General features: G+C 40.6%; 1 protein-coding gene across 1 annotated transcript in view; it reads right to left on the bottom strand.

Annotated features, from left to right (window-relative positions):
- dennd1b (DENN/MADD domain containing 1B) overlaps nt 1-26,902 on the bottom strand; it is a 270,151-nt gene that overhangs the window by 156,158 nt on the left and 87,091 nt on the right. Inside the window, exon 3 of the mRNA XM_063013088.1 lies at nt 13,340-13,383. Coding sequence (XP_062869158.1) covers nt 13,340-13,383 — 44 coding nt within the window. The remainder of the gene's footprint in view (nt 1-13,339; nt 13,384-26,902) is intronic.

Genomic DNA, 26,902 nt, shown 5'->3' with positions numbered 1-26,902 from the left:
ACAGGAAACCATAGTTTATCTTCACACAAGATTCATCAGTTCACAAGGTTATATCGAACACACTCATGGACAATTTTGTATCTCCATTTCACCTCACTTGCATGTTTTTGGACAGTGGGAGGAAACCGGAGGTCCCGGAGGAAACCCACGCAGACACGGTGAGAACATGCAAACTCCACACAGAAAGGACCCGGACCGCCCCACCTGGGGATCGAACCCAGGACCTTCTTGCTGCGAGGCGACAGTGCCAAATCTAAGAACTTAAAACTTGGTTTACAAATGTTCAATAAGGATGTATTCATATAATTTGTAATTAGAATGCTGAGTCAGTTGTTCTTAACCTTGGGGTCGGGACACACATGGGGTCACCTGAAATGCAAACTGGGTGGGGTCCAAAAAAATGTTATGTCCTGAATATTGGGTCTCTGATCAAAAAATAAAAAACTGTGCTATGAAAGACTGAATATATTTCAAAAATAAAGTCAAAGTACTTCAGGGCGGCACGGTGGCTAAGTGGGTAGCACTGTCGCCTCACAGCAAGAAGGTCCTGGGTTCGATCCCCAGGTGGGGTGGTCCAGGTCCTTTCTGTGTGGAGTTTGCATGTTGTCCGTGTGAGTTTCATCCAGGTGCTCCAGTTTCCTCCCACAGCCCAAAGACATACAAGTGAAGTAAATTAGAGATACTAAATTGTCCATGACTGTGTCTGATATAACCTTGAGCACTGATGAACCTTGTGTAATGAGTAACTACCGTTTCTATCATGAATGTAAACAAAGTGTAAAACATGACGTTAAAATCCTAACAAGCAAAGTATTTCATGGACAACGCAAGCTAATTATATGTGGCTGCCAGTTTACAGAAGCTTGGACGACAGAGATTATAAAAAATATAATAAGGTTCACCTTTACCAAATCCTCAGCGTACCTTTTTAACAATGGGATGGTTGCTATCTACATTTCGCACACCCTTTGCCCATAATATCACGACTTACAGCACCTGGAGAAGACATGGTTAAGGACCTTGCTCAAGGGCCCAACAGAGTCTACATAGCAGAGTCTGGATTTAAACTGACAATCTTCTGATTGACAGCCCAAAGCTCCACCCACCAGGTTACTACTGTCTACCACAACTTCTGCTAATTTATTCTTCTAATTTATGACTTTATTTTCAAAATATTAAAACCCCAAATCAGAAAAAGTTGGGACAGTATGAAAATGTGGTCAGACGAATCAGCATTCCAGGTTTTTTTTGGAAAAAAATGAACACCATGTGCTCCGAAGCAAAGACGAAAAAGACCATCCAGACTGTTATCAGCAACAAGTCCAAAAGTCAGGGTCTGTCATGGTATGGGGCTGTGTCAGTGCCCTTGGCAAAGGTCATTTACACTTCTGTGATGGCAGCATTAACGCAGAAAATTACATTGAGATCTTAGATCAACACATGCTGCACACATTACAAAGGCATGGCTGTGAAGGAAGAGAGTACAGGTACTGCACTGGCCTGCCTGCAGTCCTGACCTGCCCCCAATACAGAATGTGTGGAGAATTTAGAAAGGAAAAATGTGACAACGACGACCCCGTACCGTTGTACATCTTAAGACGTGTTTGCAGGAAGAATGGGACAAAATAAAAGCTGAAACACTAAATCACTTGGTCTCCTCAGTGCCAGAACGTCTTTTAAGTGTGGTGAAAAGAAATGGCAACATTACAAAGTGGTGAATACTTATAAATAAAGTCAGTAGCAGGAAGTTCATTACAGCTGAGTATGCTAATCAAAATGCAACGTGTATCAACCCCACCCCCCCTCGACATCAGCATTATTTACAATAAGGTCAGCAGAATACTACCTTTATATCAGAGCATTGGGACAACTATCTGAATCCTATTTGTTAAAAAAAACACTACAACCACTTTTACACATGCCAGAGATTTACATTATTTAATTACCTTGCAGCACGCTCGAAGGGGATGTCAATTTTTTTGCTCAGTCAGATTTTCTCAAAGCACCAGTGCTCTGCTGCTAGTGCAAATATCAACTGCCAGCTGTTGAAAATAACGCAAAGGCTCTTATCAACTGACAGCGTGAAGCGAACGTCAAAAGTTCACACCTATAAGCAACATGTCAAGCCGTGTCTTGGAATTTTAATTATTTCCCTATCATTTAAATAAAGTTAAAATTTAATGTGGCTACACTAGGGCAATGGTCTTGAAAGCCTGGGGGTGACTATCTGTAGCCTAGTGATTAAGGTACTGGACTAGTAATCAGAAGGTTGGCGGTTCATGCCCCATCACCGCCAGGTTGCCACTGTTGGGGCCTTAAGCAAGGCCCTTAACCCTCAATTGCTTAGACCAGGGGTCACCAACCCGGTGCCCGCAGGGACCACGTGAGTCGCCCGCAGGGCATGTTCTAAACAGCACTAGTGACGGTAGAGCTCCATCTAAAAATTATATTTGCGTTGCTGATCTTTTTCAATCAATAACACTTGCATTGATGTAGATTTGAAAATGACAATAGTGAATATAACATTTTAAGAACAAAAATGTTTACATGAAAAATGTAAAAATGTATACAGTGTATCACAAAAGTGAGTACACCCCTCACATTTCTGCAAATATTTCATTATATCTTTTCATGGGACAACACTATAGAAATAAAACTTGGATATAACTTAGAGTAGTCAGTGTACAACTTGTATAGCAGTGTAGATTTACTGTCTTCTGAAAATAACTCAACACACAGCCATTAATGTCTAAATAGCTGGCAACATAAGTGAGTACACCCCACAGTGAACATGTCCAAATTGTGCCCAAAGTGTCAATATTTTGTGTGACCACCATTATTATCCAGCACTGCCTTAACCCTCCTAGGCATGGAATTCACCAGAGCTGCACAGGTTGCTACTGGAATCCTCTTCCACTCCTCCATGATGACATCACGGAGCTGGTGGATGTTAGACACCTTGAACTCCTCCACCTTCCACTTGAGGATGTGCCACAGGTGCTCAATTGGGTTTAGTCCATCACCTTTACCTTCAGCTTCCTCAGCAAGGCAGTTGTCATCTTGGAGGTTGTGTTTGGGGTCGTTATCCTGTTGGAAAACTGCCATGAGGCCAAGTTTTCGAAGGGAGGGGATCATGCTCTGTTTCAGAATGTCACAGTACATGTTGGAATTCATGTTTCCCTCAATGAACTGCAGCTCCCCAGTGCCAGCAACACTCATGCAGCCCAAGACCATGATGCTACCACCACCATGCTTGACTGTAGGCAAGATACAGTTGTCTTGGTACTTCTCACCAGGGCGCCGCCACACATGCTGGACACCATCTGAGCCAAACAAGTTTATCTTGGTCTCGTCAGACCACAGGGCATTCCAGTAATCCATGTTCTTGGACTGCTTGTCTTCAGCAAACTGTTTGCTGGCTTTCTTGTGCGTCAGCTTCCTTCTGGGATGACGACCATGCAGACCGAGTTGATGCAGTGTGCGGCGTATGGTCTGAGCACTGACAGGCTGACCTCCCACGTCTTCAACCTCTGCAGCAATGCTGGCAGCACTCATGTGTCTATTTTTTAAAGCCAACCTCTGGATATGACGCCGAACACGTGGACTCAACTTCTTTGGTCGACCCTGGCGAAGCCTGTTCCGAGTGGAACCTGTCCTGGAAAACCGCTGTATGACCTTGGCCACCATGCTGTAGCTCAGTTTCAGGGTGTTAGCAATCTTCTTATAGCCCAGGCCATCTTTGTGGAGAGCAACAATTCTATTTCTCACATCCTCAGAAAGTTCTTTGCCATGAGGTGCCATGTTGAATATCCAGTGGCCAGTATGAGAGAATTGTACCCAAAACACCAAATTTAACAGCCCTGCTCCCCATTTACACCTGGGACCTTGACACATGACACCAGGGAGGGACAACGACACATTTGGGCACAATTTGGACATGTTCACTGTGGGGTGTACTCACTTATGTTATTTTCAGAAGACAGTAAATCTACACTGCTATACAAGTTGTACACTGACTACTCTAAGTTATATCCAAGTTTCATGTCTATAGTGTTGTCCCATGAAAAGATATAATGAAATATTTGCAGAAATGTGAGGGGTGTACTCACTTTTGTGATACACTGTATGATCTTGTCTGGGTGCGGAGTTTTATATCGTGCGCATAACGCTGAGACAAGCAAGATACGCATGCACAGCTACGATGGGGAGCGAGATGCAGGTTTTACCATGAAAAAATAATAATGAAAACATGTTAGAAAAGCAAAAGAAAACTTAATACAGTGGAACCTTGACTTACGAGTTTAATTCGTTCTGTGACCAAGCTCGTAACTCAATTTGCTCGTATATAAAATCAAATTTTCCCATTAAAATGAATTGAAACGCTATTAATCCGTTCCAGCCCCCCAAAAACCCCACCGATTTTTTTTTGTTACGTGTTTTTAAATAAGAAAAATTTACTTTATAAAGAACAAATAATGTATAAAAAAAATAATAATACATAATAAAAGAGAATGTAAAGAAATAAACTGGTTTTATTAAGTGTATTTACCTTAAAAATCAGACGAAGATGCTGGCGGAGGTGGAGATTGGCGGAGGAAGTTGGGGGAGCGTTTCATTTCGTGCTCTATCACTTAGGCTGCGTCCGGAATCGCATACTTCAATACTCAATAGTACACGAAATGAGTACGCGAGAGCGGTTAGTATGTCCGAATACATAGTATACACAAAGAGGTACGCGAGAAGTACCCGGATAACCTACTTATTGGGCAGCCATGTTTGAGTATGCAAGCGATGCACACTTGCGGTCCGTTAATGTATCCCATAATGCAACTGGAGCTGCGTAGGCGTTCGAAGCGTAATAAGAAACAAGAAAGATAGCGGAAAACAGAGTCCTCTGTTCACAAGTGTAAGTAAGATAAATAAAATAAAACATTTTAAAGACGAATTAATAACAAAAACACGATAAATATCCAAAAGTTTGGCGAGTGGGGTTTGTAACGAGTCTGTAACCATGGTGATATTACGTCATCACGTCCCACGTCATCACTTGACGTTGGAAAGATGGCGGATGTAGTGCGTAGCAGTGTTGTGTGCATACTGCATACTTCTGTACTGGAAGTATGTACTTTTTTACCTGCAGAGTAGTGCATACTTCCTCCAATCTAGTACATACTCTCTAAGTATGCGATTCCGGACGCAGCCTTAACTTACTCGCTACACACTTAATGCTACAATATATTGCTAAATTTAACTTACACACTATGCTACACTTTATCGCTAAACATAACTGCGACTTTTGGCTTTTTCGTCACATTTTCCTCTTTTTTACTTGCTTGTACGGCAAGATAACCAGGTGAACTGAACTCAGCTGAGCTCGTAACTCAGATCTCGGCTCGTATCACAAAGCAAAAAATCGACCAAGTGACAGCTCGTATCATGGAAAATTCGTAAGTTGGGTCACTCGTAAGTCAAGGTTCCACTGTATCTTTGTGTGTTTCATTTGCGGGACGACTGGCGACAGCAGAGAGCTGCACAACGTGGAAAGAGGCTTCAGTACGTGTCATAAAAACGACCATTTGAATCGTAGCTTTTAAAAAATTCTTACTTAACTGATAATTTGTACAAACATGGGACAGAGTTCATGATTCTTTCTAAAACGTTACAGAGGTAGTGATAAGTACAAACGGGACATGATTTGTACAAACGGGATAAGTACAAACGGGACATGATTTGTACGAATGGGATAAGTACCAATGGGACATGACTTGAAGATGTGACTGTTAAAGATTTCCTTAAAAAATTCTACAGAAGTGATAATTTGTAAAAAAAAATATATATATATATATCAAAATATTTACAAAAATATCAGAGATGTAATGACTGAATTTCAAATATTACAATTGAGATTAACATGTGATCAGACAAGTCTCTTCACATATATGAATATTTATTATTATTATTATTATTATTATTATTATTAATCATAATATTATCATTAAAGGTGAACCATGCAACTTTATGGTATTCAGGAAGTTTGTATCCTACAAGTAGCCCTTCGGCTTACTCAGTACCCTTAAAGTAGCCCTCTGTTTCGAAAAGGTTGGTGACCCCTGGCTTAGACTGTATACTGTCCCAACTGTAAGTCACTTTGGATAAAAAGCGTCTGCTAAATGCCTGTAATGTAACGTGTTGTTTTGACTCATTAATACTTGAATGTAACTGGCAGCAACTGGCATGTAACTATGCTACAGGGGCAGTTGTAGCCTAGCGGTTAAGGTATTGGACTAGTAAGCAGAAGGTTGGTGGTTCAAGCCCCACCACTGCCAGGTTGCCACTGTTGGGCCCTTGAGCAAGGCCCTATGGATAAACAGTGTCTGCTAAATGCCTGTAATGTAATGCATTGTTTTGACTCATTAATACTTGAATGTAACTGGCAGCAACTGGCATGTAACTAGGCTACAGTTGCAGTTGTAGCCTAGCGGTTAAGGTATTGGACTAGTAATCAGAAGGTTGGTGGTTCAAGCCCCACCACAGCCAGGTTGCTATTGTTGGGCCCTTGAGCAAGCATCTGCTAAATGTTTAAACTGCTGTCTAGCCTATACATATAGAATAAGATGTTCCAGCATGCAATGTGAATATCTATATGGCAGAACATTAAATTAAGGGTTCCTGAGCTAATCCTCAGTTACTAGACATGGATTCATTTCATATTAATACACAATTAATATCCAGCTAATGATCACCAGCTAGACATCAGGAAAATCCTTAAATACATGACAAAATTCTACCCAAATCTCCCAATAACATGGCCCTCAGTATATTTAAATAAAAAATCACTCCCAGACATCCCTGAAGATTAAAAAAAAATGCCTGGCTTTCCATCTGTCGCTTTCATTGGTAAAAAATGGCTTTGCAGCATTTCCCTGGCCTCATAGCACATGGCAGCTGTAGATGACCAGAACCACAGTAAGTCTCAAGGGCCGAGGTTCTTGCACTTCATGTTTTACTGCCCCTTGGTACCAGCCTGCAGTCTGTTCTGGGCTTATTTAGAGCCCTCTGTTCTAGCAGAGCAGCCAGGAGAAGAGACGAAGAGGAGGGGAAACAAAAAAAAAAAAAAAAAATATCAATCCATATTTCCATAATCCACACTGCTGCCCGTCTCTTCCCTTTCCTGCTCTCCTTCTCCTCGTTCCCCTGGGGTAGACTAACCCCACCACCCCTATCTACGGCCTACAACTGTCATTACGTTCCTGCAACAATAACGGGGTAAACAAAAGGGGGCCTGCCGAGATTGAGGCTGCTGCTGCCATATGCTAACTCGAGGAAAAAAGGGATTTCTTCGGGTGCTCGGGGAGCATCTCGACAAAAAGGAAAAGGAGCTTAATCCTGGTAATGAGGCGACTGAATGAGAGGCTTAATGTGGCTGTGCAAAAGGCAGATCCATCTGTACACATTGGGTAAAATAGCCATCTTACCCTTAAAAAAAAAACCAACATGGCGGAAAACAAAGCAAAGAGGGGAAAATTAAACCATGTAAAGAAGGTCAACACTTCGTAAAACATGGGACAACTTTTCCAACCACACGTTGCCTCCAGCATTACTACAAACTTCAAAGCCTAGATTTACAAACTGTACTAAAACGAGTAGCTTAGTCATGTTTCTTGCTGTATTTTTTATGCCTAAAAAACCGCCAACTGAATTTTAGGCAATAAACCAATGAAAGCAATGTCAACCATGATATGTGCCATATACACTTCCACAGCCACATGCATACAAAGGTGGAGTCCAAACTGCCCATTTATTATTATCTCTTTATCACGGCACCTGTTAGTGGGTGGGATATATTATAACATATAGCCTCAAAGTTGATGTGTTAGAAGCAGGAAAAATGGGCAAGTGTAAGAATTTGAGCGAGTTTGACAGGGGGCCAAATTGTGATGGCTAGGTGACTGGGTCAGAGCATCTTCAAAACTGCTGCTCTTGTGGGGTGTTCCCGGTCTTCAGTGGTCAGTATCTATTAAACGTGGTCCAAGGACGGAACAGTTGTTAACCGGAGGTCATGGGCGGCCAAGGCTCATTGATGCTCATATAGCTCAAATTGCTGAAGAAGTTAATGCTGGTTCTGATAGAAAGGTGTCAGAATATACAGCGCATCACAGTTTGTCTCGACGGGTCAGGGCTGTTCTGGCAGCAAAAAGTGGACAAATACAATATTAGAAAGGTGGTCATAATGTTATGCCCCATAGTGTGCCTTTAGAGAAGGCACTGTTTTCAGCACACTATTGGATATTGTGGATTGTAAAACAGCCCTTCACATTGCCTTGTTGGTTCCGTGTCAGTCAAATACAGCAGGTTTTAGATATCATACCCTAGTATTTCATGTTGAGAAACAGCCTAGCCATTCAAAGGTGCACTTGTCAGTGCACTCTTAGTGCAGGTCCCAAGCCTGGATAAAATAAGGAGAGTTGCATCAGAAAGGGCAAAAAAAGGTAAAATTGTGCCAAATCAGGTATTTGGACCAAAAAGCTTGGCTGTGGTGACCCATAAAAACAGAAGCAGCCAAAAGTAAAGCACGGGACAACTTTTCCAGCCACACGCTGCCTCCAGCATTAGTACAAACCTCAAAGCCCAGATTTACAAACTGTACGAAAACAAGTAGCTTGTTTGTAGCATGTTTCATGTAGCATGTTTCTTTAACTGTATTTTTACTTCCAAACAGTCTCTTATGTCTAGTGCCTAAAGAAACGCCAACAGAATTTTAAAAACCATAAACCAACATAAGCAATGTCAACAATAAAATTATCCATATTACCGTATTACCATCACTGCCTGTAATTCCAGTTTAAATAATCATGGGTTAATGACAATACAGGTGGTGGCTCAGTGGGTAGCTCTGTCGCCATATGGCAAGAAGGTCCTGGGTTTGATTACCAGGTTGAGCAGTCCGGGTCCTTTCTGTGGGGAGTGTCCATGTTCTACCAGTGTCTGTGTGGGTTTCCTCTGGGAGCTCCGGTTTCCTCAGACAGTCCAAAGACATGCAGTCAGGTTAAATGGAGCTACTAAAATTGCCCTAGGTGTGAATGCGTGTGTGGCGACCAGTCTGGGGTGTTTCCTACCTTTCGCTCATTTAATTGTATCCACCGCGACAAGGAAAAGCGGTAGCAGAACAGACAATAAATAAATAAATAATGCACGGCACGGTGGCTCAGTGGGTAGCACTGTCACCTCACAGCAAGAAGGTCCTGGGTTCGATCCCCAGGTGGGGCGGTCCGGGTCCTTTCTGTGTGGAGTTTGCATGTTCTCCCCGTGTCTGCGTGGGTTTCCTCCGGGAGCTCCGGTTTCCTCCCACAGTCCAAAAACATGCAGTCAAGTTAACTGGATACACTGAATTGCCCTATAGGTGAATGGGTGTGTGTATGTGTGTGTGTGTGTGTGTGTGTGTGTGTGTGTGTGTGTGTGTGTGTGTGTGTGTGTGTGTCTGCCCTGCGATGAACTGGCACCCCGTCTAGGGTGTGACTGTGTGCCTTGCACCCATTGAAAAGCTGGGATAGGCTCCAGCACCCCCTCGTGACCCTAATTGGATAAGCAGTTAAGAAAGTGAGTGAGAGTGTTTCAACAGGGCCTCGTTTTCTGGGAATAATTCAATGTGCTATCAACTTTGTGGCAACAGTTCGGAAAGGCTCTTTCCTGTTTAAGCACTGGAATCAACCTCACCTGATGGAAAATGGTTTGACTACATGACAGACTATGGGTCTGTCCGAAACACTAGTGAGCTGCCTTGCTGCCTACTACCTACTTGGGCAGCTGCCTAAGTAGAGAGGATTCTAATAAGACATCAAACTAATAAGGCAGATTATTTAGACACACTACTTAGACAATTACAGTGATTACGTCAATGCAGTTTTCACTTGCTAAGCTACCCTATGGCTGAGGCAACACAACCCTCTAGCATACCAGCTAACATCTCCCTCTGTGTATCGAAAACGGTTCAATTGTTACTGAAGCTCAAATTTGCTTATAAATGACACTTGTGCACCTTTATACAAATAAAAAATCATTGAGAATGTATTTACAATTGAAAAGAACTCTGTTAGTAGTTATGATCTATTTTTTCCCACTTTTTTCCCCCAATTTTTATCCCTATTCTAATCGTGTCCAATTACCCTGATTGTGTCCTCTATACTGATCTGACCCTTTTTGCCGCTGACTGAGGACGCCACTCAACTGACTTGCGCCCCCTCCGGCACGCAATCAGTACAGCCTGCATTTTTCACCTACACGAGCCGAGTTCTTACACCGAGAGACACTGCGCATGGAGGGTCACACCCCCCTCAATGTTATTCCTCAGCCCTGTGCAGGCGTCGTCAGTCAACCAGCAGGGGCCGCAGTCGCACCAGTTATGAGGACCTATGCACCGACTCTACCCCTAACCCTGAACAACAGCCAAACGTTGTTCATACTGCCACCCAACCCAGTCGGAAAGGCAGAGCTGAGTTTCGATACGATGTATCTAGAAACCCAACTCTGGTGCGCTAGCTTACTTTACCGCTGCGCCACCTGAGCGGCTGACAGCCTTCTTTTTGGGAGCGGGCGTAGGGTGACGTAAAATGCTGTTTATGTATAGCCCCGTTATAACAAATCACACCAGCAGTGTCCATCCTTACTAATGATTGTTGAGGCTGAATCATCACAGTTTTAATACTGTTCGGGACCTCAAACAACTGCAGCGCAACAGAATCAGAATCAAATCATTCACTCAATTTAACCCATTAAGTGCCAATTTTTTTCTGTTGGAACATGTGAACGTCCTGTTCTGACAGATGGCGTTACCAGACGGGTTAAAATACATGATCCCCAAATGGGGATTCTGGCAGTTAATGGGTTAAAACAATATGCTTTACTGGCATGACTATTTTCAGATACCAACTCATTTACTCCATCCCACCCTGGAGTAGCCACTCCACTTTCTGCATGTTTTGGAAAGAACTTAAACTCTGAAGTTCAAACTCAGGTCCTCAGGATTCATTTTGCTGTGTAATCTGACCTAAACATAAAAAGTGGGGCTGCAGCCCCGCCCACCCCCAAGAAGGAGCATCACATGTACATAATACACCAACGAGGCATAACATTATGACCAGGTGAAGTCAATAACACTGATTATGTCTTCATCACAGCACCTGTTAGCGGGTGGGATATATTAGGCAGCAAGTGAACATTTTATCCTCAAACTTGATGTGTTAGAAGCAGAAAAAATGGGTAAGCGTAAAGATTTAAGCCAGTTTGACAAGGGTCAAATTGTGATGGCTAGACGACTGCAGCTCTGGTGGGGTGTTCCCAGTCTGGGGTGTTCCCAGTCCCGGTCAGTAGCTATCAAAAGTGGTCCAAGGAAGAAACAGTGGTAAACCGGCGACAGGGTCATGGGCAGCCAAGGCTCATTGATGCACGTGGGGCGCGAAGCCTGGCCCGTGTGGTCCGATCCAACAGACGAGCTACTGTAGCTCAAATTGCTGAAGACGTTAATGCTGGTTCAAACTCCACCGCTGCCAGGTTGCTGCTGTTGGGCCCATGAGCAAGGCCCTTAACCCTCAATTGCTCAGAATGTACACTGTAACTGTAATGTAAGTCGCTTGGGATGAAGGCGTCTGTTAAATGCCAAAAATGTACATGTAAATGTAAGCATAAAACTTGCTGAATCAGGCAGCACACAAGATAGAGAAGAGCGTTTGTGTTCCACATACCGTCCTATATACTACAGATATAGTATAAAGTGTCCTTAATTAGATTCTGACCATTAACAAAGGCACTATTTTCAGCACACTGTATTGGATATTGTGTGTGGATTGAAACACAGCCCTTCACATTGCCCTGTTGGCTCCATGACAGCCCAACACAGTAAGTTGTAGATATTATACCCTAGTATTTTATGTTGAGAAAAAGCCTAGTTATTCAGAGGTGCACTTGTCAGGGCGCACTCAGTGCAGGTCTCAGGCCTGGATAAATTAAGGAAGTTTGCATCAGAAAGGGCATTCAGGGTAAAAATTTGCCAAATCAGGTATGCAGACCAAAAAGCTTGGCTGTGGCGACCTCTAAACACAGGATCCACTTAAAGATTTCTGCAAATACATACCTTTCAATTCAAATTACATGTAAGAAATATGTAAATACAGATACAGTGGACCCTTGGGTTAGGAACGGTTTACCGTACTAACATTTTAAGTTACGAGCGATCTTTTTCAACTTAACGTACGAACAAATTTCGGATTACGAACCAAAATTCGCGAAACACGTGACGTCACAAACAAGTTGACTCCGACCGTCTCTCTCTCTCTCTCTCTCTCTCTCTCTCTCTCTCTCTCTCTCTCTCTCTCTCTCTCTCTCTCTCTCTATATATATATATATATATATATATATATATATATATATATATATATATATATATATATATACACTGAGCAAACATTCGGACAGCGGACGGTGTTTGTAAAATTCAATATTAAAATGGCCTTAAAGAAGGTGCAGAGGAAGCTTAGTGGTGAGAAAATGAATCTATTACATTTGTTGTTGTATAATTACTCCTGCCAGTAGCTGTCACTGTATCAGACAGAGAGGACAGTTAGTGAGAGAGAAGAAGGAAGTTGCTGAATAAAGTATTCTTTCTTTCATGCAATTACACCTACAAAATACAACATTATTGAAATAAAGAAGGAAATAATAAAGAAATATGAGAGTTATTGTTGTTTCTGGTAGATACATCTTATAAAAAAAAAGAAGGAAATGTATTATGGTGTATGTTAAAGCACACGTACTGTACTGTGTTTATGTACAGTACAGTACTACTGTGTATTGTTGTTTATTACTGTTTATTACAGGAATGTCTATTCTATAATTTAAGAATTAAGGGAAAATATAGTTGTATTTATAACAAAAAAGACCATTTAAGACATTAGCAAGGTTAGGTAAGGGGGTGGTTTGGGAGGTCTGGCGCGGATTAATTCCATTTACATTATTTCTTATGGGAAAAATAGGTTTAACCAACAAACATTTTGACTTAAAAACAGCCCCTCAGAACCGATTAAATTTGTAAGTCAAGGGACTTCTGTAAATACAAATTAATTGATCCGAATAAACACATTTGTGTCATTAAACACAGCCACTATGAGATAGTAATGCAGGAAGGAGAGGGACTAAGAAAAGGAAAAAGAAGACAAACTAAAGAGCAGCCCATAAGTAAAAAGGAGGGGTCATGGTTGGGGTGCAGAGGTTTATTCGAACATAAAAAAAATGAGCACAGGAGGAGGGAGGAAGCGGGGGGAGAAAAAAAAAAGTTCCTGTTTCCAACCTGGTCTCCGAAGTCCTGGGGGAACTTCCACAGCACTGTCGGATCTGTAAGCAATTGACAGACAGCATTAATCAGTGGCTGCACAACGCCATGCACACTACTCAGAAAACATACATATTAATGAAGGGGGTGGGGGGGGGCAAAGGGTGGCTTCTCCTGTGTGCCGGCACACTGCGGCGTGGAACACGGCACCGGGTACCAGGAGTTCTGCATATGCTAATGTAAGCCATGAACAGACCCAACGACATATAAATTTTATATTTTAGACTGAATATGATGCATTAGTTCTAAATATATAGTCACGTTTATCATTGTAGCTTAGTGTTAAAAAAAATACTTAAAAATATAAACTGGACACATTAAGGATGCTGGGATGGGGTGAATCACCAGCCTCTTTATTAGGAACACCATCTAAAGACCTCTCCACATGCCTTTGCTAGCTTACTTTAAGAACTAGGTCCATGTTAACCTATTTGTCTCATGAAATTAATGCAGATTTGACATAGGTGCTTTATTGGATTTAGATCTTGTGACTGGGGAGGTCAGTGTTTTATTTATTTATTAGGATTATAACGTCATTCATGACAGGACAGGTTACTGGTTACACAAGATTCATCAGTTCAAACTTAGTCATGGACAATAAACACCGATTAGCCATAACATTAAAACCACCTCCTTGTTTCTACACTCACTGTCCATTTTATCAGCTCCACTTACCATATAGAAGCACTTTGAAGTTCTACAATTACTGACTGTAGTACATCTGTTTCTCTACATTCTTTTTTAGCCCCCTTTCACGCTGTTCTTCAATGGTCAGGACCCCCAAAGGACCATTACAGAGTAGGTATTATTTGGGTGGTGGGTCATTCTCAGCACTGCAGTGACAATGACATGGTGGTGGTGTGTTAGTGTGTGTTGTGCTGGTATGAGTGGATCAGACACAGCAGAGCTGCTGGAGTTTTTAAATACCGAGTCCACTCACTGTCCACTCTATCAGACACTCCTACCTAGTTAGTCCACCTTGTAGATGTAAAGTCAGAGACGATCGCTCATCTATTGCTGCTGTTTGAGTTGGTCATCTTCTAGACCTTCATCAGTGGTCACAGGACGCTGCCTACGGGGAGCTGTTGGCTGGATATTTTTGGTTGGTGGACTATTCTCAGTCCAGCAGTGACAGTGAGGTATTTAAACACTCTAGCAGCACTGCCGTCTTATTTACTCACACCAGCACAACACACACTAACACACCACCACCATGTCAGTGTCACTGCAGTGCTGAGAATGATCCACCACCCAAATAATACCTGCTCTGTAGTGGTCTTGGGAGAGTCCTGGCCATTAAAGAACAGCATGAACGAGGTCTAACAAAGCATGTAGAGAAACAGATGGACTACAGTCAGTAATTGTAGAATTACAAAGTGCTTCTATAGGGTAAAGTGGAGCTGATAAAATGGACAATGTGTGTAGAAACAAGGAGGTGGTTTTAATGTTATGGCTGATCGGTGTAATATCCCCAGTTAACCTGACTGCATGTTTTTGGACTATGCATACTCCACACAAATGACCCAGACCGCTCCAGCTGGGAATCAAACCCAGGTCCTTCTTGCTGTAAGGTGACAGTGCTACCCACTGAGCAACTAAGTTGCCCACAAGATTACTTAGAAAATATGAACTGGACACATGAAAGATGCTGAGGTGGGGTAAGTCACCAGCCACTTTATTAGGAACACCATCTGAAGACCTCTCCATATATTCCACACGGCTTTGAAAGCCTTCTTTAAAAACTAGGTCTACATTAACATGACTGCCTTATTATAACTGATATTGGATTTAGATCTTGTGACTGGGGAGGTCAGTGATTTATTTATTTATTAGGATTTTAACATCATGGTTTACACTTTGGTTACATTCATGACTGGACAAGAAATTACTGCTTACACAAGATTCATCAGTTCAGTTTTTTTTTTTTATGTCAAACACAGTCATGGACAATTTTGTATCTACAATTCACCTCACTTGCACGTCTTTGGACTGTGGGAGGACATTGGATCTCCTGCAGGAAACCCACACAGACAAGAGAACGTGCAAACTCCACACAGAAAGATTCGAACCACTCCAGCTGGGAATCGAACCCAGGACCTTCTTGCTGTGAGGCAAGCTATTATGCTGGCTGAAACTCGAAATCTTTGAAACTTAATGACCTTCGTTGAGAAATTTGTACCCTTAAACTCAATATGTGTGCGACAGCCCCTTTGTTCAGCTCTTGGCTTGAGCGGTGCAGTAAAATGCCATCAAAGTGAAAATATGAGACGAATCTGCATTTGTGTGCAATAACTCTGAAAGCATCCACATGTATCTGTGTTTAGCTGGATGTTTCTCCTGTTTTACTTTTAAACTTGCGTTATAGCTCTGAGTGCTGAGAAATTTTGAGAAAATTGTGTATTTCAGTGTTTTTTTATATTATATGTGTGTTACTGTCAGTGTATAAGTGTCAAAACCAAAACATTACATTAGCCTAAAATATATGCAGTTCACTGAGACCATGGAATGCATTAACAGGTTATCTATACAAACTTATGGGAAAAAATACCTTGAAACTCAACGCTTTTAAACTTGACACCACTCCCAAAACCAACTGACGTAGAGTTACCACGAAAGAATGAACTCGATAGTCATGTTCACGGAAGCATACTTCACACAGGAAATAACCATTAGAACAGAGGTGTCAAACTCAGTCCCGGTTTTAAAATTTTGGCCCCATCAGTGAATATGTACGTTGAGGGTCAAACAAGGTCAACATTTATTAAACAGAATATTGGATGAAGAGCAAAAGAAAAATATATTTAGGTAGGCTACATGAGCATAATTGACTTCTGACCTTGGATAAATGTGCAATAGAGTGGGGCAAAGGTGCATGCTTGATGTTGAAATGCATTCTGGGACTTGAGTCTTTGATGAACAAAGATGATCAGAGGATCTCCAGTTTGTCAACAGACCATGAGAAAATTATTGAAATGTTTAAAAACAACGTACCTCAAAGAAAGATTGGAAGGGATTTGCATATTTCTCCCTCTACAGTGCATAATATCATTAAACAATTCCAGAATCGGGAGGAATTTCAGTGCGTAAAGGCCAAGGGCACAAGTTTAAGCTGAACGCTCGTGATCTTTGATCCCTCAGACGGCACTGCATCAAGAACCACCACTCAATAATAGCTGATATAACCACATGGGTGAGGGATTACTTTGGCAAACCTTTGTCAAGCACTAAAATACAGAGTTACATGCACAAATGCCACTTAAACCTTTACTGTGCAAAAAAGAAGCCTTATGTTAACCATGTCCAGAACCTGCGTCGACTTCTCTGGGCTCGGAGGCATCTAGGATGGACAATCACACAGTGGAAATGTGTATTGTGGTCAGATGAATCAGCATTCCAGGTCTCTTTTGAAAAAAAATGGACGCTGTGTGCTCTGATCATTGGTTTAAACGGCTTGAGGCTAACTGCCATCTAAGTAGTGCGTCTAAATAATCTGCCATATAGGTCAATGTCTTATTAGAATCCTCTCTATTGAGGCATCTGCCTAGGTAGGCCATAGGCAGCAAGGCAGCTCACTAGGTTTTCAGACAGACCCACTATGTAGCAAGTACTAAACCAGTAAGCAGGTAGAGAAGTGAAGATTGATACATTTATCAAAGGTAAAAGGCAATCACACTCAAACAATTCATCACTCAAGATGGCGAATGCGAATACAAGGGCAAACGGACAGATATGGTTTAGGATATTGCCAAAAAATTGCCAAAAATGAGACTCATGGGATGTGTTCGAAAACCTAGGGAGCTGCCTTGCTGTCTTACTGTCTACATAGGCAGCTGCCTTAGTAGAGAGGATTCTAATAAGTCAATGACTTATAAGTCAGGTTATTCGAACGCACTACTTAGACATTTAGCATTTCGCATTTAGCATCTTGCCATTAAAACCAATAAACTGAGGTAGCACAGCACGCTAACGTCAATATAACATCTTCCTTCATGTACCGATAACGGTTACATTTCCTGACAAGCCCGAACTTGCAAATAAAAACACTCGGTACAAGTTTATACAAGTTAAAAATCAGTAAGATTTTATTTACGTGTTCAGCCATGTTTATTTTTCTGTGAGAGAAGAGCACCCGACCCGCAATGAATGCTGGGATTGCCTTGATCACTAAGGCAGCGTCGGATGCTCACTCGTTCTTGAGCCAAAATAACATTGAAATATTAAGATGCCTCAGAAGTGAGGATTTTAAGGCATCTAGGATTTCGAACAGCCTCATTCTCGGGAGCGAGCACAGGATGACGTAAAATGCTGCCTATGTAGACAGCTCCCTAGCTTTTCGAACACACCCATGGTGAGTGCTCTTGGTGGTTTGCCAGTTGTCAAAAGGGCTACTGTTTTATTTATTAAGATTTTAATGTCATGTTTTACTCTTTGACAGAAACGGAAGTTACTGGTTATACAAGATTCATCAGTTCACAAGTTTAATATCAAACACAGTCATGGGCAATTTTCATCTCCAATTCACCTCACTTGCATGTTTTTGGACTGTGGGAGGAAACCAGAGCTTCTGGAGAAAACCCACGCAGACACAAGGAGAATATACAACACACAGAAAGGACCCGGACCGCCCCACCTTGGGACTGAACCCAGGACCTTCTTGTAGATACGAATCGCAAGTTAAAGAAAGAGGCCGCTATTAACCAACCAGCAGCTAGAGCGGAATTAGAAGCTCTTGGTGAGAAAATTAAAGACTGTGAGAACCAGAGCAGACGGAACAACATTCGGCTGATTGAAATAATTCTTCACGGCAAAAATGTTTTGCATTTATTCTATATGTCTCTATAGCTTTAGCACACCTTGTCTAAAGTCGTGTAAAAAAGTAAATAAATAAATTTTTTTTTTTTTAAATAAACCCTAAATCTGAATTGTAGACACTACTGACTCTTTGAGCCATTAAGAGCTTTTCTGGCACATTTCCATCAAAAAGTGTTTGGCTGCACACTTAGACTAGCCATTTAGAGCCTCCAAAACATTCAGATGAATCAACAACCCACCTCCTCCTTCCACAAGGTTTCATGGGAAGGTTTTCACTTCAAGGATGTTAAATAAAATACTCGGATCTTGCAATTGAGAGGCAAGGAAGGGAGCGCTAAGGTGCGTTACATAATCCCATAGCAGGATTTCACGGACCTTGTCTTCTAAGATTTTCAAAAAGACCGAATTTCCTTCTCCCTGGGGGCTGCAAACCCAAGTCCTCCATCTGATCTGGCAGAGTTAGGTCAATTTTATGCTGATTTTATGGGTGAGAGGATGAGAACTACTGCCAGGAAGGAGAAAAAAAAAAAGAAAACAGTGGTGGAAATGCAAGCACACAGTAGAGTAGAGATGATTATGGAGGAGAGAAGGAGGAAGAGAGTGAGGAGGATGAGGAGAAACAAAACCAGGACGGTTAGAGAAAAGTAAAATGCAAAAAGAGGGAACGAAGCAAGAAGAAAACAACGGGTACACAAGGCACAAACGATGCACCTTCTGTGGAACATGTCCTGGAGGGACTAATATAAAACATACCTCAAGATGTATGCTTACTCACATGAAGGGGACTTGCAAATCTCAATTCCCAGGAGATTTCTTTCACCACGGGGGACTCACATGAAAAGGCTAAAATTCAGATGAGCTTTTTCATAAAACCCTTTTCCTCAGAGCCCACCTTAAACAAGACTTATGCCTGCATGTTTGTTTCCAACCTGAGCATCTGGGAGTCTACACCCAGATTAGAGCTTGGTATGTCTGGGCAAATGCAAAAAAAAATGGTTCCAAGAGCGGTTGTAGTACCACTTAGCCATCTTTAATCCACCTTTAGGGTCGTTTTAGAAACATTGGCTGGATGCATTATTTTTTATTTTAAGAAACAAAATAGCAGGGAATCCCCTGTGATGGACTGGCGACCTGTCCGGGGCTTTTCCTGCATTTCACCCAGTGAATCGGACCCACCGCAACCCTTAAAGTGGTTGAAAAACACATACATACAACAGAACATTTACAGAAATATCTATATGCATGTAAACATTAGATGCTGATAATGGTAGGTCTTTATTATAAATTATTATGATTTATTGAAGAGTCTGATTGCAGATGTTAGGAAAGACTTCCTGTATCGTTCAGTCCTGCATCTAGGGGTGTGTTCGAAAAGCTAGTGAGCTCTCTACATAGGCAGCATTTTACGTCATCCTGTACGCGCTCCCGAGAAGGAGGCTGTTCGAAATCCTAGATGCCTTAATATCCTCACTACTGAGGCATCTTAATATGTCAATGTTATTTTGACCCAAGAATGAGTGAGCATCGGAAGCATCCTTAGTGATCAAGGCAATCCCAGCATTCAGCGCGGCAGCTCTTCTCTCACAAAAAAAAAAAAAAAAAACATGGCTGACAGGGCGGAGAAACGAACAGAGTTATTTTTAAATGTAAATAAATTATTATTGATTTTTAACTTGTACATGTGTTTTTATTTGCAAGTTCGGGCTCGTCAGCGGATCTAACCGTTTTCGATACACGGAGGGAGATAGGGGGAAGAGAGTTAGTTGACATGATAGCGTGTTGTGCCACCCCATCCCATGGGTTTGAATGACAAAATGCTAAATGCTAAAAGCGAAACCCGATGGAATCGCTGTCTAAATATAACCTGACTTATAAGTCATTGATTTATTAGAATCCTCTCTACTGAGGCAGCTGCCTATGTACGCAGAAAGACAGCAAGGCAGCTCCCTAGGTTTTCAAACACACCCCTGGGAGTCATTGTCTAAGATGGAGCCTATTGTCGCAGCTTGTTACTAGCAGCTCTTTTATTGGTCTTGTTTTATATTTATTCTTTCAGTATTATATTATTATTGAATTTGAGGACTAATTCTGTATTATCTTGGGTGAGGATTTATTTTAATGTATTGGACGTGCGTAGTCTTTGTCTTTCCTTGTTGTACTTTCATTCATTCATTCATTATATGTTTTATGGTGATGGGTGTCTGACATTCTTCACAAAGTGTGGGGTCTTCTCCTAATAGTAGGTGTTGGTGTGTCAGTCTGGAATGGCCTATTGTACATGTAGTGTAGATAACATGGTCAGTACATTTTCCATAAGTGTATTTTTGGTTTATTCATCCATTTAAATATATATATGGGGGGGTGGGGGCTTGAAACAATGAGTGGTAATGTCTGTCAGACTAAAAAAATATTAATTATATGTAGCTTTGTTTATTAGTCCCTTGCTGAATCAACAAAACAAATAACTCTAACCCCTAAGTACATTGTTTGACGTTTACAACTCTCTTAAAGTCTCTGTTCATCAGTGTTAAATGTGATACAAGTCCATGGTGTACAAGGTAAGTCATAAAGCATAAAAAAACACCGTATTATTTCACTACTACTTCCAATGGTTCCAACAAACCACAGCTTTGTTTTGTTTGATTGTTCATAGTTACTATGAACTTCTGCTTTTGCCAATGAATGGAATTGATACATAGATTAATTTACTTTTACTGGTACTGGTATTGACTCCAAATGGACATCAGAAGTGGGGGAAAAAAAACTATAGTTAGTGATGGTGTATTTAAGTGGTCTATGTTTAAATTTCTTAAAAAATACCTAGTTCTTATTTTATTTACTTAGATTTGAAGGCATTGTGATTTCATTTAGCTCTGAATTTGATTTGATTTCATTTTTGTGTGTTATTTTATTTTAACCTACTAAAATTACTTTCTTGTTTTTGAAATAAAACACTTGTTATTTATGGTGTATTTAAGATAGACAGACAGACAGACAGACAGATAGATAGATAGACACACAAACAGACATATAGACAGATTATGCCTAGTTCTTATTTTATTTACTTAGATTTGAAGGCATAATTTTTTAATTAGCTCAGCATTTTATTTTAACCTACTAAAATTACTTTTTTGTTTTTGAAAAAAAACACTATTGTTATTTATGGTGTATTTAAATGGTCTAGGTCAAATAAATAAATGATAGTTCTTATTTAATTTACTTATATTTAAAGGCATTGTGTTTTCATTTACCTCTAAATTTGATTCCATTTTGGTGTAATAATGTACTATAACCTATTAAAATTACTTTTACATTTTTTGAAAAAAAAAACCCCACTATTTTTATTTATGATGTATTTAAGTGGTTTATGTTCAAATTTCTTAAAAAAAAAATAATGCCTAGTTCTTATTGTATTTACTTAGATGTGACGGCACTGTGTTTTCATTTATCTCTGAATTTGATTCCATTTTAGTGTGTTATTTTATTTTAACCTACTAAATTAATTGTTTTGTCAGAAATCATTTGTTTAAAAGCCTGAATCCAAATATAAAAAAATGGTAAGCCTACGTTATAAGTTCCATGCTGCACAAAAATTTATGTATTTTTTTTTTAAGAATATGACCATGTAACAACAAATGCAGGTTTATCTCAGTAGAACAAACACAAAATATGATCACCTAATTCTACATCTAGCCAGAAATGTAACTTTTTATAGTTGCATTAAAGTCATTAAATCCACAGAAGTCAGGACAACTGATCTGTTAATCAGTGGAAAATAGCAGGCCAAGATCATTGTTCACTCTGATTTAGTCACCAACTGTCTCCTTCTTTGAGGGGGGTTACACTAGGGAGGGTGGTGAGATGAAGGCTCCTGTCTGAAACTAAGAAGCTGTCAAAAAGAACCGGGCTTGTTGCCTTAGCCAGCTCGCGCTGCCATATTGTTAGCGTTCTTTGCGTGAGGGCGCGGCGCACGGGGCGGACAGACACAAAGCGGATTAATGGGTTACGGCTGAAAGTTGAAGGTTATGAGGGTAAACCTAACCCCTACTGCTGCGCCAGAGAGAAATGTCACCGTGACAGACCTGAGGCTGCCTAATCCCTCCCGTCCCACCATCCCCCTGCCACCTACACTCCCTCCCTAAAAGCCACCTCTCTGCCCCCTTGGGCCTGGCGTATTGAGAGCATGCCTGTTCCCAGCAGGTCTGTGAATTGCCCCAGGTCGGCTCACATAACGCCCACGTGTGCTGAGCGCATGCATAAACTGGGAAATGAGAGAAAGTATTATTGTCAAGAGAATGTAATACATTTACTGAGATAAAAATAATAATAAAGAACTTGAAATTAGATTCATTTGAATTGCTTCAGGGTTAATAACATGAATTTTTGTGCATTATTTTAGTTAGAATTTTGACACTGACAGACAAGAATATCTATGTAACCTACTTACTAAATAAACAATAAGCAAAAAATCCCATTTTACTGATTTATTAGGTGCTACAAGATACTACTGACTACATTTCCCAGAATCCTTTGTACAGCATACATTACATATAATTCATAAGTGTGTATACAGAATGTTTGATGTTTATTTGATTGCAGACAGGATGAACCTGAGATATTTCATGTTTTGTCTCCGCAACCTCATTTCATTTATTATTAAACATCCATTCCTGCATTTCAGACCTGCAACACATTCCAAAAAAGTTGGGACAGTAAAGCATTTACCACTTTGTAATGTTGCTATTCCTTTTCACCACACTTAAAAGGTTTTGGCACCGAGGATACCAAGTGATTTAGTGTTTCAGCTTTTATTTTGTCTCATTCTTCCTGCAAACACGTCTTAAGATGTGCAACAGTACGGGGTCGTCGTTGTCACATTTTTCATTTTAAAATTCTTCTCACATTCTTTATTGGAGACAGGTCAGGACTAGGGATGCACCGATCTGATATTAAGATCGGATATCGGTCCCGATATTACCAAAATGAGATGGATCGGATATCGGATAATCAGGCCGATCCATGGGTCCGATACGTTCACTTTAGTTCGTTTGCGACGCATGCTAAGCCCATACAGGACGCGCTGCTGACGTATGGCGTATAACAAAAAGAGCAACATGGAGCGAGCCAAAGAGTCAGCTGCATGGAGGTATTTCACCCTTGCTATGCTAACAAGTTCGATGGCAACATGTTTATTACTCATGTTTAGCTGCTATATTTTATTTTGAATTACTGTTTGCACTAAATATTTACGGATAAGTTTATTTGAAAAAGTTATTTAAGCTACTACTGTTTTTCTCATTGTCGGCAGCCACATTTTGGGTGTGTTCGAAAACCTAGGGAGCTGCCTTGCTGTCTTACTGTCTACATAAGCGGCTGCCTCAGTAGAGAGGATTCTAATAAGTCATCAACTTATAAGTCAGGTTATTCGAACGCGCTACTTACACAGTGATTCCAATCGGGTTTAGCATTTAGCATATTGCCATTAAAAACAATGAACTGAGGTAGCACAGCGCTAACGCTAACGCTAACGTCAATATAACATTTCCCTTCATGTACCGATAACGGTTACATTTCCTGACAAGCTCGAACTTGCAAATAAAAACACTCGGTATAAGTTTATACAAGTTAAAAATCAGTAATATTTTATTTACGTTTGATAATAACTCGTTTCTCCGCCCCTTTCAGCTATGTTTATTTTTCTGCAATGAATGCTGGGATTGCTTTGGTCACCAAGGCAGCGTCGGATGCTTACTCGAGTGAAAATAACACTGAAATATTAAGATGCCTGTTTATTATTTTATTGACAAATAAATAGCAGTTCAGTACATTTATATCTGTGTTAATTATATTTTGTTTTGCAAACTTAGTAATGTTTAAGTCGATCCTGATGCCTTAAGTCTTTCCCACATAATAAAGTATACAGTTTATTAATTCAACAACGGTATCGGATCGGTATTGGGTATCGGCCGATATGCAAAGTATATGTATCGGATCGGTATCGGAACTGAAAAAGTTGGATCGGTGCATCCCTAGTCAGGACTGCAGGCAGGTCAGTCCAGTACCCGTACCCTCTTCTTCCTCAGCCATGCCTTTGTAATGTGTGCAGCATGTGGTTTTGCATTGTCTTGTTGATTAGTTGCATGAACGTCCCTGGAGTAGATGACGTCTTGAAGGCAGCATATGTTGCTCTAAGTTCTCAATGTACTTTTCTGCATTAATGCTGCCATCACAGAAGTGTAAATGACCTTTGCCAAGGGCACTGACACAGCCCCATACCGTGACAGACCCTGGTTTTTGGACTTGTTGCTGATGTCCGGATGGTCCTTTTCGTCTTTGGTCCAGAGCACACAGCGTCCATTTTTCCCAAAAAAGGATGAACCTGGAATGCTGATTCATCTGACCACAATACACATTTCCACTGAGTAATGGTCCATCCTAGATGCCTCCGAGCCCAGAGAAGTCAACGCTGCTTCTGGACATGGTTAACATTAAGCTTTTAATTTGAACAGTAAAGTTTTAAGTGGCATTCGTGCAGGTAACTCTGTATTGTAGTGCTGGACCAAGGTTTGCTAAAGTAATCCCTCACCCATGTGGTTATATCAGCTATTGTTGAGTGGTGGTTCTTGATGCAGCGCCGTCTGAGGGATCGAAGATCACAGGCGTTTATCGTTTAATGATATTATGCACTGTAGAAGGAGAAATATGCAAATCCCTTCCAATCTTTTTTTAAGGTTCATTGTTTTTAAACATTTCAATAATTTTTTCACACACTTGTTGACAAACTGGAGATCCTCTGATCATCTTTGCTCATCAAAGACTCCTGTCTTTCCTGGATGCTGCTTTTGTACCAAACCATGATTACAATTACCTGTTGACATCACCTGTTTGGAATTACATCATTATTTAGTTTTTTCTCCTCATTACCAGCCCTAAATTGCCCCCGTCCCAACTTTTTTTTGGAATGTGTTGTAGACCTGAAATGCAGGAAAGGATGTTTATTAATAAATAAAATAAAGTTGAGCAGATAAAACATAAAATATCTCAGGTTCATCCTGTCTACAATCAAATAAAAGTCAAAGTAAATGTAAGGAACACTGCATTTTTATTTTATTTGCATTTTCGATTCTGTCCCAAATTTTTCTCATTTGGGGCTATATTTAAATTCCAGACAGTTTTGTTTTCCGTTGATTTTTGGTAGGTTTTTGAAGATTTATTTATTTGAATTTTACACTTTGGTTACATTCGAGACAGAAATGGCAGTTACTCATTATACAAGATTCATCAGTTCACAAGTTTATCGTCAAACACAATAATGGACAATTTAGTGTCTCCAATTCACCTTACCCGCATGTCTTTGGACTGTAGGAGAAAACCGGAGCTCCCAGAGGAAACCCACATAGACACAGAAGAACATGTAACCTTTACACAGTAAGGACCTGAACCACGCCACTGGGGATCGAACCCAGGACCTTCTTGCTGTGAGGCGACAACGCTACCCACTTTTTTTAAATGTGTTTCTCTGTAGAACATTTAGGGTCATCACTGTTAAACATGTTTGATCGTAACAGTTCAGGAAAACTCTATAAAATACTGGTGTTTCTCTGAAGAACTGTTAGTGTTGTCACTTTATTGAAGGCATTTGGTAATTATAAAGTAAAAAATCTGTAAATTACTGCTGTTTCTGTGCAGAGGTTTTAGTGATGTCACTGTATTTCGTAAAGATCTGTAAAAAAAATTATAAATTCATACATGGTTTTTCTTTGCACAACCATTAATGAAATTCTCTGTTTAACTGTGTTTTTTAATGCCACCAAACAAGCTGGAAAACTAAAAAAAAAAAAAAAAGTGTTTATTCAAATGTAATGTGAACTAATACAAAATGATTCTATGGATCTATAGATCCTTGCGTACAGAAACCACCATAAAGATGCTGAAGACTGAGTTAAGGCAAGACTGCAGGAATAAAATAACTCCGGGTCTGTCTCAAAACCTAGTGAGATCACTACAGAGACAGCAGTTTATGTCTCAGATTCCTCAAAATGCTGCCTACTGAGATGACTTATTATGACTGATATTCTGACTGAATAATGAGGGAGCAATAATGAGTTTGCTGGTGCACAAAGCTTAGCATGACTTATTGTACTAAAACAACGAGTGAGGAATTTCATTAGTGGAAAGAATTTATGAGCATTAATAATTAAGAGCGGTTTAGTGTCTCTGTTGTTCCATTAATACATTAAATCTTGTTAAGCTTTTTTTATGATAAGCGTTTTAGACTCTGAAAAGCTAATTCTTACAACTTACACAGTTAAGTCAAGTCAAGTCAAATTTATTTCTATAGCGCTTTTTACAACAGACATTGTCCCAAAGCAACTTTACAGAATCCAGGACCAACAGACAAAAAACCCCTATTGAGCAAGCCGAGGGCGACAGTAGCAAGGAAAAACTCCCTTAAAATTACAGGAAGAAACCTTGAGAGGAACCAGACTCAGCAGGGACCCCCATCCTCTTTGGATGGCCTGGAGGACACTTTAAATCAGCGTTTCTCAAAGTGTGGGGCGCACAGAGGCATGACAGAGGGGGCGCGCCTGACCGAAATTAAGCGCGGAACCAATGTTTTAACGTCTGAATTTTTTTTACGATGAACAATAAACAAACCGTGTTTTCAGGTCTGTCAGTATTAATTCTGACAGAGTCTAGATCAGGGGT

The sequence above is a fragment of the Trichomycterus rosablanca genome, chromosome 17 (genome assembly GCF_030014385.1).
Source record: "Trichomycterus rosablanca isolate fTriRos1 chromosome 17, fTriRos1.hap1, whole genome shotgun sequence".
Lineage (NCBI taxonomy): Eukaryota > Metazoa > Chordata > Actinopteri > Siluriformes > Trichomycteridae > Trichomycterus > Trichomycterus rosablanca.
The sequence above is the reverse complement of the archived record's forward strand: the minus strand, read 5'-3'. Positions and strand labels throughout refer to the sequence as shown.